Raw genomic sequence first — 12,720 nt, forward strand, 5'->3', positions numbered from 1 at the left:
ATGGAACGAGATGGGGTAAGATGGTATGAGATGGGATATATTCAATTTTTGTCAAGATGTTAAGGTTACGAGTATATTCAAGCTTCCATGACGATACTATTTTCTTTGCTTAGGTCACTACTCAAGATTCCTACTCGTCAACTTTTCTTTATTATGAAGTTGGAATAAACTATAAAAGAAATAAATTCCTACGAAATAAATAAAAGATATCAATGTATCGTCATTCGATTAAATCAGCAGCAGTCTTCCGAAAAATTATAAAATCTTCTTATACCATTCAAAGTCTTGCCTGTACCAGAACAATGACCAGCAATTCCCCGCCAACGTTCCCTCTACCAAAGATTACACCACTTCCTCGATCTCTCTATCCAACAACATTCAATTTTACCCCTTCAGATTTCCATCGACAAGATGAATCTCCAGATACAGAATGGTACTCTCAACCAAGATTTGTTCAACACATTGATGATGGCGCTATATCCATATTGAAACACTACTATGCGACCTTCATCACGCCCAAATCATCTGTTCTGGATATCTGTTCATCGTGGGTTTCGCATTTACCTTCATCACTCAAACCCATCACCATGATAGGAATTGGGATGAACGAAGCAGAGTTACAGAGAAATGAACATCTTACCAAGTATTTTGTCAAAGATTTGAATCTTGACCCGAAATTGGAGGGGGTTGAGAATGATTCTCTGGATGTGGTGATATGTAATGTATCGGTGGATTATCTGACTCAACCGATCAAAGTTTTTGAGGAGATGCATAGAGTGTTGAAGGAGGGAGGGGAAGCTCATATGGCATTTAGTAATCGATGTTTTCCAACAAAGGTGGTGGGGAAATGGATGAGGATGGATGATGAAGAGAGGAGGAAATGGGTGGGAGGATATTTTTGGGCCAGTGGGGGATGGGAGGATGTTGAAGAGGTGGTATTGAAGGAGGGGGGTGGGAGTGGATTCTTGGGATTGAGAGGATACGAAGACCCTGTGTTTGTTGTGAGAGGGAGGAAGATGAGACGGGCTTGAGAGGGGGGAGGGGGGAGGGGGGAGGGGGATGGGGAAGTGTCTTGATAAGTGCACGTGGAGGATGTAGAAGGTGTGGAGAGTGTAGATTTGACAGTTAAGTGTGATAGAGAAGAATCAACAATGATTTTAGGACATGAAGATCTGGTCTTCGAGGTGTGAGAGGAAGAGGTATGGATATATGAGGCGGTCTGGGGTGAGGGGCTGTGGATCAGTCGATATTGATGGTGTGAATGGTGTAGCTTAACAAAGGCTCATGATAGAACCTACTGGACAATAGTATTGATGAATGAAGACGATTCATCTTGACATACAGGAAGACGAGAAGGAAAACCTAGGTAGATGCAGTAGAAGCTCTACATACGAACGGAGTATCTGGAGTATCGGGACCGAGATAGAATCTGAAAGGTCGAAAATTAAGGAGGATGTAAGAATCCGAATTCTCGATGGTGATTGATGGATTTCCGGGTGAGCTTCGGAAATGGTTCGTTCACGTTAACCTTATCATTTGAAGGCGGGCCAGGGGTTGAAACAACGATGAAAATTGAGTTTATAATTTGTCTCGATAAATAAGATGCATTCATTGTCTCATTGTTTCATCATCTACGTATTCGAAGATTTCCAATTTATTCCATTCATCCATTCATCCATTCATTTGACGATGCTATTCTGGGCATGAATGGTTGTCGTTGGCAGAGATATCACGTCAAGGCCAGAATATGTATATGTATATGGATCCACGTGCACTTTCCAGCATGCTGGCACGTGGCTGGTAATTAAATGCCCAACTGGATTCCTCCACACAAAACAGCCACACGGAACCATCCATACACAACATTTGTCAGGCAACATTGACAACAAGAATGGGCTCATCGCATAGAATTCAATGACTTGATCGACGACTTGATCATTTCAAATAATTGTCTGGCTGCAGTTTCTCTCAATCTCTTCGTTCCATCATGTCTTAATAATGTGCTTACATTTTCGGTAACTACGATATACTGGGCGAGGATTTAACCTTAACCTTGCCGTCGTCAAATCCTTCTCTTGCCATGTTACATTCGCAGGAAGTATGTAAGATATTCTATTTCCACGTATTTGATTCTGAAATTACTTGGTTTCCCAATCATCAAGTAATGATTGATACAAAATCATGATTCTCTGGGGGCTACGCCACCTCCATAATTCAGCCATACTTGCAATTTCCACCGTTATCGTCTTGTCAACATCGGATGGGTTCGCCCATTTCTCCAATTTCGTGTAAAAGCTTACACTATGCCTTATGAACTTGACAAAGTTTCACATATATGGATACGAAGATGCTGAATCTGTACCAAAATCAATACTTACCAGCCAAAGAAACTTTCGCTTACAACTCGTCGTCGTGCTTTTAATTAATTAGAGTTTTCGAAAGTGGATGGGAAGTCGAGACTTCGATCGATTCGGAATATATTCAAGAGCAAATATCCTCAAAATTAAGCTCCTGAATTTTCGAATCACGCACTTGAGAGGGTCTCTAGAAGACCCTTTGCTTTAGATTGCGCTGGTCGCGGAATATAATTCACCTTTGTGTAATTCACTTTTTCATGGCCACAAACTTTACTATTCGGTCGTTATGGCAGGCCAGAGGACTTCTTATCCCATGAGTTCTAATCACTATCTGCCTATGTCCAATCACAATCACGAGGCCTCAGATTCGCAGGATGTTATCGAAATGAAGGATCAAAGAAAGGAATCGCACTATCTTCCTAACACAGACCGCGATCAAGAATCCTCATATACTTTCCATACGATCGAAATGGAGGACCAAAGAATCGAATTGCATGACTTTTCCAAGACAAATCATGATCAAGAAACTTCATATGCTTTCCATACAATCGATATGGAAGACGAAGAAAAAAGACCATATCCCGTTCGAATGGATTCGCTACAATCAACTCATTCTACGAAATCCGGACATTCCAATACTGGGAGAAGTCATTCAACAATAAGACCATTCGACACACAGGAAGAGGACTTGGTGAGAAATTCGGAACCAAGTCAACATCACCAACATCATGATGGTATTTTCTGGCGCTCACCAATTTTGATGGGTGGGAATTTATTCATTGGAATCATTGCTAGTATTGCTCATCATGTATTTTATAGTTGCATGGTAGGAAAACAAGTTGGAGATGATTTTTCTCAACAGTGGACTTTGAGGTAAGTTCTCCTAGTTGCATCGGCATCTCTCAGCAACACTTCTCAATTCTTACCCTTTATTTCTCAACCTTCATTTCCTATTTCTCATGTCTGACATAATAACAACTGGATTAACACAAGAACTTAGATATGGAACAACCTTTGCTTTTGTTTCACAAGTATGTCTCGTCAGCTCAGTTGGATTTGCTTATACACAATGGCTTTGGAAATCTTTGTACCATAAGGATACCAAAGTTTCCGTTAACTGTCTCGATGCTGCTTTCGTTGCCGATACATCTGTTTTATCAATTTTGAATACCGAAATGCTTTGGAAGCTTAAGCTGGGATCTTTAATTGCGATAGCTGCATGGTTAGTCTATTTTGATTTTGTTATGTGTGGCATGTTTCAATGTTACTTGAGTCTGCTATGTCTCATCAGCTTTGCCGTCTCTTCCATCTGAACTTGAGGGGCGAAGCCACGAAATTGTGGCAGGCTATCATGAAAGTTTTGTACTCATTCTAATACAGGTGTCTACCCATTGGCTCTCTGCTTACTCCCGGTACACTCTACGTTGCACCCAGCACCAAATCCATTCATACGTACGCCAATGTCTCTTCCCTCGATATGTATGGTCATGATCAACCTGCAAGATTTACATACTCAGCGCCTGTAAATGTTACAGATGGTGTACAAAATGAACTATTTCTTGGCCCACGAACGATCATCACACGTCTGTCAACGGCCACTGCAACACAAGGAGAAATTCTTCCAATAAATGCACCCTTCTCGAATGCAACATATGATGTACAGTTTTACGGACCTATTGTCAAATGTAACGAGGCTGATTCAACTACTGCTACGATCATACAGAATCTTCGAGATGAATCTGTAGCCAATATCACAGGATCGGTTACAGAGGTATCAAATTATTACTACGCTTTTGTTCCTAACCTAGGAAATTACGACAATAGCTCATTGCCCAACCACGGCGTTACAGTAATCCCTCAAGCCCGACTTCAACAACCTCAGAATGCTTCAAATCAACTCTGGATGGGCTATTCAAGATACACTCGATCAAAATCCTTTCAAACAGAAAATCACTACACAGTTTGTACACTCTACAACGCATCATACAATATCAACATTAACTTCGAAGAAGGAATCCAGACCGTCACATCCAAATCTCTCTCCGTCCTCAACTCGGTTCCTTATCCCGACATCAACACCCCCCTCTCCAACTCCCTCATGGTTCAACATGCATACTCAGCTTACATGTGGTCAATTGCCGATCTGATGGTTGGCACAATGGGTATCTTCCAAGCTGCACCTTCAGCTCCCGGTCTTCCATCTACATATTTCTCGGAAATCACAACGCAGATTGCTCATACATCCTTGCTTGGTAGCTCAGATTTGGATGCGTTTTTTGAAAGAAAGAGTAATGATCCGTTGGGGAACAATAATACGGCGGTCAGTGATCAGAGAGCGCAGGATATTAGTTTAGCGGGAAATGCGACTCTGGAAGAGTTAGTGGAGGAGTTGGCCTGGAATATTACGTGTGGATTTTTAAATAGTAATTTATTGTCGTATGTTTTCCTTTCATTATTCTCATCAGACTTCTATCAGAGAGAGAAAATGCTAACCAACATATACAGCCCTTCCGTGAATACTTCAGTCCTCTCCACAACGTCCATAAACATATACGCCTACCATTCCTCAACTCTTCTCCTCTCCTACGGAATAGCAATATTCGTAGCACTTATCGCGAATTCTCTGGGCGCATACGCGTATCATATTAACGGACGGTCGCATAATAAAAGTTTCTCGGCCATCCTGGCAGCAACGAGGGATAGCGAGTTTGGAAGACTATTACCAGGGGGAGTGAGAGGGAAGATTCCATTACCGGAATGGGTGTTGGAGACACAATTAAGATTTGTGGATGTGGACGGCGGTGGAGTTGATGAGTGTGGGATGGGTGGGAAGAAGGGAGGAGGGAGAGAGTTTAGAGTTGTGGGGATGAAGAAAGGGTATGAGGCCAGAAGGGGGAATGATCCCGGGGGGATGTTTTCGGAGAGTTAGTGGATTATGACTCGGGATTGGTATACATGGCGATTTGAAATTTGGATTTTGAAGTTTTTCAGCGTTGGAGTTGGGGTTGGGAGGTGGAAGTATTAAGTATAGTATCCTGGGGACTTTGATACTTACACAGGAGCTATAGGAGTTGATTTTTGGACCGTCTAGACGATAGATAGATTTACTTTGAAGTTATATAATGATTTCCAATGACTAATTATTTGTACTCTTGTCAAAGATTTTATCAGTATTCATTATCATACATGTCACTTGCGAATACATCGAATCATATCACATAACATCACATCACACAATCCAATCACCTCAATTATGATATCCCAATTTTTCATATTTAATTAAATCAAACCCCATTCAGAGGCACCAGATCCTCCCATGTACCAAGCAACGCAAAACGCAAAGTCTCCCGCCTGCCTGGTATCATGAAAATCACATCTTCCCCAAACTCCCAATTACAGTAACCCCATCCTATCGAATTCAGCATTTTCAATTCAAAAACATCATTGTTCATGCACTCCCCAATTCATAAAATTTCCTCTCTTCCCTTCCTTTCTTTTCCCTTTCATAAAACTAAAATAAAATAAACTAAAACCCGTATAGTTTTGAAGAATGCATATGCATATGAAAACGATGAAGTGGAAAGGGGGTTTATCGGTCAAGGTATTCCGTCTCTTCTGAAGATCTCTGGCTGTGAAAAATACTGGGTTTCTTGATTGAATTTCCTGATTGTGATGATCTGAGTTTTTGGATTTAGTAGTTTCGGAGAATGTTTTTGTTTATTCGATTGTTAGAATACTTGGGATTTTTTTTTACAGAATGGAATGGAAATGAAATGAAAATGAAAATGAAAATGAAAATAAAACTCTATCCACCATCTATTCCACCGTTCAAAGTAATCCTTCTCTCCTCAAGATATCCTTCTGAGAAAGATATCAAACTTCTTGATCGATTTCCCAATCGCAGTAACCCAAGTTTTTTGAATCCAGTACTTCCAAAGAATCTTATTATTGATCCAACCCTTAAAACACTTCGAATCCTTCAGAAATACAATGAAAATGAAAATAAAACCCCATCCACCATCCACTCCATCATTCAAAGTAATCCCTCTCTCTTCAAAATCTCCTCCTGAGAAAGCTGTCGCGCATCCTCATCAAACCCCTCCTCTCCCTCCTCCTCTCCAAACCCCTCTTCAATCGGGCTCAAAAGCGTCGTACTCATTTCTCCTCTCCCCATCTCCTCATCCACCATCTCTCTCTCCTCTCCCGCAACCTCGCCATCTCCTCCATCCTGCTCCCGCTCCTGCTCCGCATCCTCAAACCCATCAACCGCATGCGTAATCGGACACTTCGGTCCCCCCAATACATTCTCCATATCGTCGAATACAAACCAGCGGGCGCCAACCCCCGCACTGCTAATTTCCTCTTGGCCCCAGCCGCCGTCTACGAAATCGGGGTGGGGTTCGCCGTTGGCGCCCCAGATGTAGGGTTCTTCTTCTTCTTCTTCTTCTGCTTCTCCATCCTCAATATCATCATCTCCCTCATCATCATCATCATCATCATCATCTTCAACCTCCTCCTCCCCCTCCACCGCACACTCCCTCAACCTCTCAATCTCCTCATCCAATTTGTCACTCCTCCACTTTCTCACTTTCACAATGACTCCGAAATCTTCCACCAACTGCGCCAAAAACCCATCCATCTCGTCGGGTTTTAAGAAATCTTCCTTGCGTGTTGGTGCGAGAGTAGCGCGGATATCGTCCATAGGAGCAGTGCTGAACCATCCGACGGGTTTCGTTGTGAGGTCTCGGACGGGGAAAGGAACAGAGGGACCGCAGTGAGGAGAGGACAGGGAGGAAGAGCGTGTGGGGCGGGTGAAGGAATGAGGGAAGGCAGAGAGAGCGGGGAGTTTTCCTCGTTGCACGGCGCTTAGTACGCGTGGGGTTTCTGGTCTTGGAGAGTTGGGAGGGAGGGCGAGGGGTTCCTGGATGGTGGATTGGGTCTGGGATTGGAATGCGGTGTTATTGGTATCGTTACCATCATCACCAGCGGAGTGAGAAGGAGCATGAATAGTAGAAGTGGAAGAGCCCGCAACAAAAGGTAAATCCTCACTCTTCACCCCCATTTCCCTCAACATCTGCTGGATTTCCTCGGGTGTCTTCTTCACCATGCCGGTTGGCGCACCGATCTGCATTTCTTTCCCTCCTCTCGCATCTCTCTTATCCTTCGAAAATGCACCCGGCATCGCAGGAAAATTGCCAAATCCAAAAGATGACGAAGATGAAGGTGCGGTTTTCGGTCTTGTGGGTTCATCTGCCGAGACGTCAGAAGCGGAGAGTGGGGAAGATCCAGATCCAGATCCAGAATCAGAAGTGAAGAGGGTGGAATGAGAAGATTTTTTTCGAAGCAGTAAACTGGGTTTTGGGGAGATGCTGTGGGTGTGTGTTCGCAGGGTGGAAAATGCTTTTTGCATTTTTTGATGCGCGAGAGTGAGGTTGAAGCGGTGTTTTCGGGGTGGGGAGGTGGGGTTGGAGGGGAGGATGGGGGAGGAGGTTTGAGAGGGGTGCGAGGAGGTGAGTGAGAGGGTGTCGGTTTCGTGCGCGAAGGTTACGTGGCGGAGACCGCTGGGGCGGGAGGAATGGAACATGGTGGATGAGGAGGAGGAGGGAATGGTTGGGATGGGGGGTGGTGCGGTTAGAGGGTGAGGAGGCATTGCTGAGAGAACTCGAGAATAGCGATCTGTGCGACTGATGGCGCCATCGCGATTTGGGGCGTATTCTTGTAGCTCGGGGATGGGAGAGATGGTTGATGGAGCTGAGAGATCGGGAGAGGTGGCGGAGCGAGAAAGTTGGGGGGGAGCCATGGTGATGCGAGGTTGGTGGGAGAGAGAGGTTGGAGAAGGTGAGGAGATTATATGGTGGGAGATTTGTGGGATTTCGGTAGAGGAGCGCGGGTCGGGGATTAGATGTGCCGGGTAGTGAATATCGTCGAGGTTGCCGTCTAGTGAAGCGCGGAGTACGGTGTCCTCGCTCAGTTCGGGGACTGAGACGGGGAGGTTGTGTCCGGCTAGGTAGGATAATGGAGGAGGTGGTCTAGGAGGAGAGAGGGGGGGAGGCAGAGGGCGAGAGAAATCTGACGGGATGTTAGTGAATTTGAAGAGGCAATTGTTCAGGTGGAATTGGTTACTTGGGGAGTTGGGAGAGTACATTTTTCTGTTTTAGCAAGTTAGTATATGGATCAAGTTAGATCGTTGTGTACTATCGTCGAAGTATGATAAGTTGAGAGAAGTAGATCAGAAACAGAGAACAGTAAAATATCCTACAACTCTTTGTCTACCTGTGCAAGTAGTAGAGAACTTTCAATAAGAGGGGTCATTTTGACACAACTCTCGTCGAAGCATGATAGAGTCGAAGAGCTAGAGAACAAGATAGAACAAAGTCAAAGACCTCAAAATATCCATATACCTCTACGAAGAGTAGAGAAAATGAAGTTGAAACTTTAACAATAGAACTACTATCGTCGAAGCATGACAAGCTGGAAGAATCAAGATATGTGAGATAATGCTGATGAACATGAGAAATAGCTTTTTACTGAGCAAGTTTAAGAAAGTTCAAGAATTTGAAAACATATTTGAATTACTCTCATGGAGTGTAATTTGACAGAAGCTATGAGTTGAATAACAGGCACAAGTAACCATACTACTCTCATCAAAGTATCCTAAGTTGGAAGATAGAAACGAAACAAAAGTAGGTAACAATAGAAGGAAAAACAGAAACCCAGTCCACTTTGATCAGTAGAAGATGATGAAAGAAAAACCACAAGAGTACTACTTTCATCAAAATATAAAGGATGAAAGACCAAAAACCTAGTAACATCAATTCAAACCAGTCTTCAACCCGTTCCTAGATTCAAACGAGAAGTTTGGAGTCTCATAGAGGAGAGTTGTATAACGATAGAAACAATCTCAAACTCTTTCAATAATATACACACAAGATATCACCTATAAATAAAAGTGTAAAAACTCACCCAGTAAACAAATCCAAACCACCAAAACTACCCTAAACAACCAGTAATATATGTCTCTAAAGACTGACAGAAAGGTAAAATAAGGCGCAAGCTAATGCAATAGAAGTGGTTGATATCACAGTCGTTGTGTTGAAAGTGCGTTATTGTTGTCATTACTTAAAGACAAAAAGAAAGAAGAAACAAATTCTCCCTCACAAAATTCCCTCTGGTGGGTAATTTGAAGGGTAAAAGCGGCTGAGCACTTACTTAATCAACCTGGAAGGCTGAGGTTGATTTGATTAGGTAGAATTGATTCTTTAGTTCTCAGCATTGGGATTTAATTGGAATATTGGGTTTGGGTGGGAAAATTATGAGAGTGGATTTACATGGAATAGAGGTTATTATTTATTGATTAGATGGTTGGGTATTTATGGAAATGGTATATTAGAGATTAGATTGCTATTTTGAATGTAATTCAGGTTCTAGAAAGTTGTTTTTCATTGTTTGGAAGGGGGTTGAATTAGTTGTCTGGTTTCTTCAGCTTGACAACTCGGGTAATGTGATCACGTGTAAGGGGTATTATTGTGGACTTTGTTGACACTTATTAATATCAGAGTAGGTTTGTATCAGAACTGGTTGTCTTTTAGAGTAACGATATGTTTTCTTTATGAACTCATCACGTCTTTAAATGAGATGCGAAGTATGTAGGGTTATATTCCAGATGTGGCAAATGTAGGAGCAGAAAACAGGTTTTGAAAATAACGGAACTACTTAAATGAAGTAGATTAGAATTGGAGGATAATGAATGAGTTGTGAGCTCATAATGTATCATCAAATCAACTAAAATGATCTATGCAAGAAAAATCAATATTCCAATAGATATGATGGCCTGATCAAAATTTGTTGAAATTATACTAAGCCTCTGTCCAGGAGCATAGAATTGATGGGTTTTCACTGAGGGGATGAATGGACCTAACGAAGATTCTCACTTTGTACAAATATTAAGCTAAATTCATAACATAAGTTTGATTCCGGTACAGAATCTCACGAAGCATGAATAACTCATATCGAAATGTTTAAACAAAATGATCTGAAGTGTTAGAAATTTACATTACGCTATGATTTCATGCCTAGTCTTGGTCCCTCTAAATAACAGTATTGAGGAAATTTCTCCGTATAGTACACCCTCCCTGAGCCTCCAGCATCAAGCATGAATAATCTTTCAGTGACGACACTCCCGAATGGGTTGCAAATGCGCATAAAATTCGATGATACATCACTTCCTCTGACCATTAATCCTTCATTCCAAAGCACAGAAATATCAATATACTGTGTTTACATAAGGCGCGAATCACAAAGGGGCCAGTCATCTCTCGGGTCAGGGATTACATCAATAGAATAATCCAATCTCTCATTATCCAAACAGTATATTGATTGCATGAGTATATTTCCTCCATCTTTTATGGCAGAAACATTCTGGGGTACCCTTTGCATTCTCCAACAATTTTCAAGCGCAAGGCTCTATCATCTCCAGAGTCGCCAATCTTAGAGAATTTTGATGTCGTATTTGAATTGTCAATAATCTAGTTCTAGTTATCTTTTCTGCAATCAAAGTTCTTAATGAATATGAAATTCAATGTGTCTGCTTATTTTCCTTGGGAAATTATGATATGAATGAGTGAGTTCTCTTGGTATACTAACAGTCCCATGTGATTGGCCTGTGAATGCCAAGTTCGTCTGTAAGTATGGTATTGGCCTCAGGAGGAAGGTTGTATTGTATTTCGCTGTGTAAATAATCATAGGTGTAGACTATATAATGAGCATGTTGGGTATTCAAGTGTCAAAGGTGTATGCTTCTTTTGTAAAGAAAGTTGGTGATATCTATGTTTTTAAGTCCGGAAGCTCGTTGATCTGGTTCGAGCGATCTCAAAGACTCAGTGGGTAGCGGAATAATGAAAATCGATACGAGATGTGTGAGACATATATTCATTTTACTAAGCAAAAGGGAAATTACAAAATTAGCGGCTGACACGCTGTAGATAGCATAACAAAGAAACTCTTCACCCTAAGATGACGAAAAATTTCCCCAAACATTGACATAACAAATCCCAAGCATCCCCTCAAACCAAAAAGATATCCCTCATCGCCCTATTGCTATCCTTCCCATCCTCAACCAAAAACTCCACTCTCGGCCCTATATGTTCATGATTCCATTCATCACCCCCATCTTCCTCCCACTCCTCTCCCACTCCCGTACCTTTCCATCCAAAAGGTACCAATCCATGTACTCCCCACTGCAACCAATTTCTGCCGGGGCCCGGCCCAGTCATCCGAGGTCCCGTGAATCCATTAATCAGCGGTTGGAAAAACTGTTCTCGGGCATTAATCATCATATAATCCCACCCATCTCGCATGTGATCTCCTTGAATATGAAAGCGGTCTTTGTAAGTTTCAAAACATTTATCTCTGATATAAGGCGAGGGAGTGGTGAACTTGAGGATTTTGGAGGTAGACGCTGCGGCGTGGGTGCCATGTACTTTCCCATTTCGTAGTGATCTCTTCTCCCCCTTTGCTTCAGATACGAAAACAATTCTTCGTATTCCGTAGAAATCCTCACTCATTCCCCCCCAGCAGAAATGATGTCTCTTCACTGGAATATCAAAGCTGAACCCGATGTTTCTCAATTCTTTCCTTACATCCATGTCTCCAAATAACAGACGAAGCGCATCATTCACGGGAAACAAAAGGTCTGAGCAAGGTTGACAAAACTGTGGCTCGTATGTAAGACGATCTTCCAAATCTGCATGTGTATTTGACATTGGGAAATGTTGATTCCCCGTTTTGTCAAAAATATCATGATTTGTAAAATAAACGATATCCTTCTTGAGATTAATGTAGATCCCTGTTGCTTCATCGCCGTGCGTGGAGGGTGCACTGAGTCGAACGCCCATGGCGTTGATCTTATCTTGATGACCACATTTATTGGACATGCTCACAAGCTCATAGATAGGTAGAGCTAGTGAGCGAGAGATGGAACAGACATGTAACAGCGGAGGTATGACAGAAATGGGTGTCAGAAAGAGAGGAGTCTTATTCTTCATTCCATCGTACCTTTGACTCGAGCAACCAGGCGTCCAATGAACAACAATTGGTATGACACGCGATTCATCAGTCGCAGATCTGGCGGCAAGCTTCCAAATCTCTGTTTGAATCTCGACTGGAAGCAGGGCAAATTGGTGAAATGTAGTGGGGGCCATAATCTGCTCCGAATTTGAGGGTAAGGTGTTTTTCATGTGCAAATTATGGCATTGGCTACAATTTTTGCTTGGCAGTCGAGTATATTCCACACTCTGTGTTGGTGGAAGCACGGTCCTGTAGCAACAAATTTTTCCCATCAGCGGCCTGCGAGGAGTGCGAGGAG

The 12,720-nt window shown here is 42.5% G+C and overlaps 4 protein-coding genes across 4 annotated transcripts; 2 read left to right on the forward strand and 2 right to left on the reverse strand.

The window, feature by feature from the left end:
- Positions 1-302: 302 nt before the first annotated feature.
- On the forward strand, positions 303-1,031 carry EAE98_000652 (uncharacterized protein; the record flags this gene model as incomplete). Its single annotated transcript, XM_038948270.1, has 1 exon — positions 303-1,031. One exon carries the CDS (start codon positions 303-305, stop codon positions 1,029-1,031), a length of 729 nt encoding a protein of 242 aa, XP_038815947.1.
- Positions 1,032-2,643: 1,612 nt separating this feature from the next.
- On the forward strand, positions 2,644-5,286 carry EAE98_000653 (uncharacterized protein; the record flags this gene model as incomplete). The annotated part of the gene is made up of 4 exons (XM_038948271.1): positions 2,644-3,230; positions 3,358-3,579; positions 3,738-4,793; positions 4,863-5,286. The coding sequence occupies 4 exons, from the start codon at positions 2,644-2,646 to the stop codon at positions 5,284-5,286; spliced, it is 2,289 nt and encodes a 762-aa protein (XP_038815948.1).
- A 1,104-nt stretch (positions 5,287-6,390) lies between these two features.
- On the reverse strand, positions 6,391-8,502 carry EAE98_000654 (uncharacterized protein; the record flags this gene model as incomplete). Its single annotated transcript, XM_038948272.1, has 1 exon — positions 6,391-8,502. The coding sequence occupies one exon, from the start codon at positions 8,500-8,502 to the stop codon at positions 6,391-6,393; it is 2,112 nt and encodes a 703-aa protein (XP_038815949.1).
- Positions 8,503-11,419: 2,917 nt separating this feature from the next.
- EAE98_000655 (uncharacterized protein) lies at positions 11,420-12,592 on the reverse strand (the record flags this gene model as incomplete). Its single annotated transcript, XM_038948273.1, has 1 exon — positions 11,420-12,592. The coding sequence occupies one exon, from the start codon at positions 12,590-12,592 to the stop codon at positions 11,420-11,422; it is 1,173 nt and encodes a 390-aa protein (XP_038815950.1).
- Between the last annotated feature and the right edge of the window lie 128 nt (positions 12,593-12,720).

This window comes from Botrytis deweyae (genome assembly GCF_014898535.1).
Source record: "Botrytis deweyae strain B1 chromosome Unknown BDEW_001, whole genome shotgun sequence".
Lineage (NCBI taxonomy): Eukaryota > Fungi > Ascomycota > Leotiomycetes > Helotiales > Sclerotiniaceae > Botrytis > Botrytis deweyae.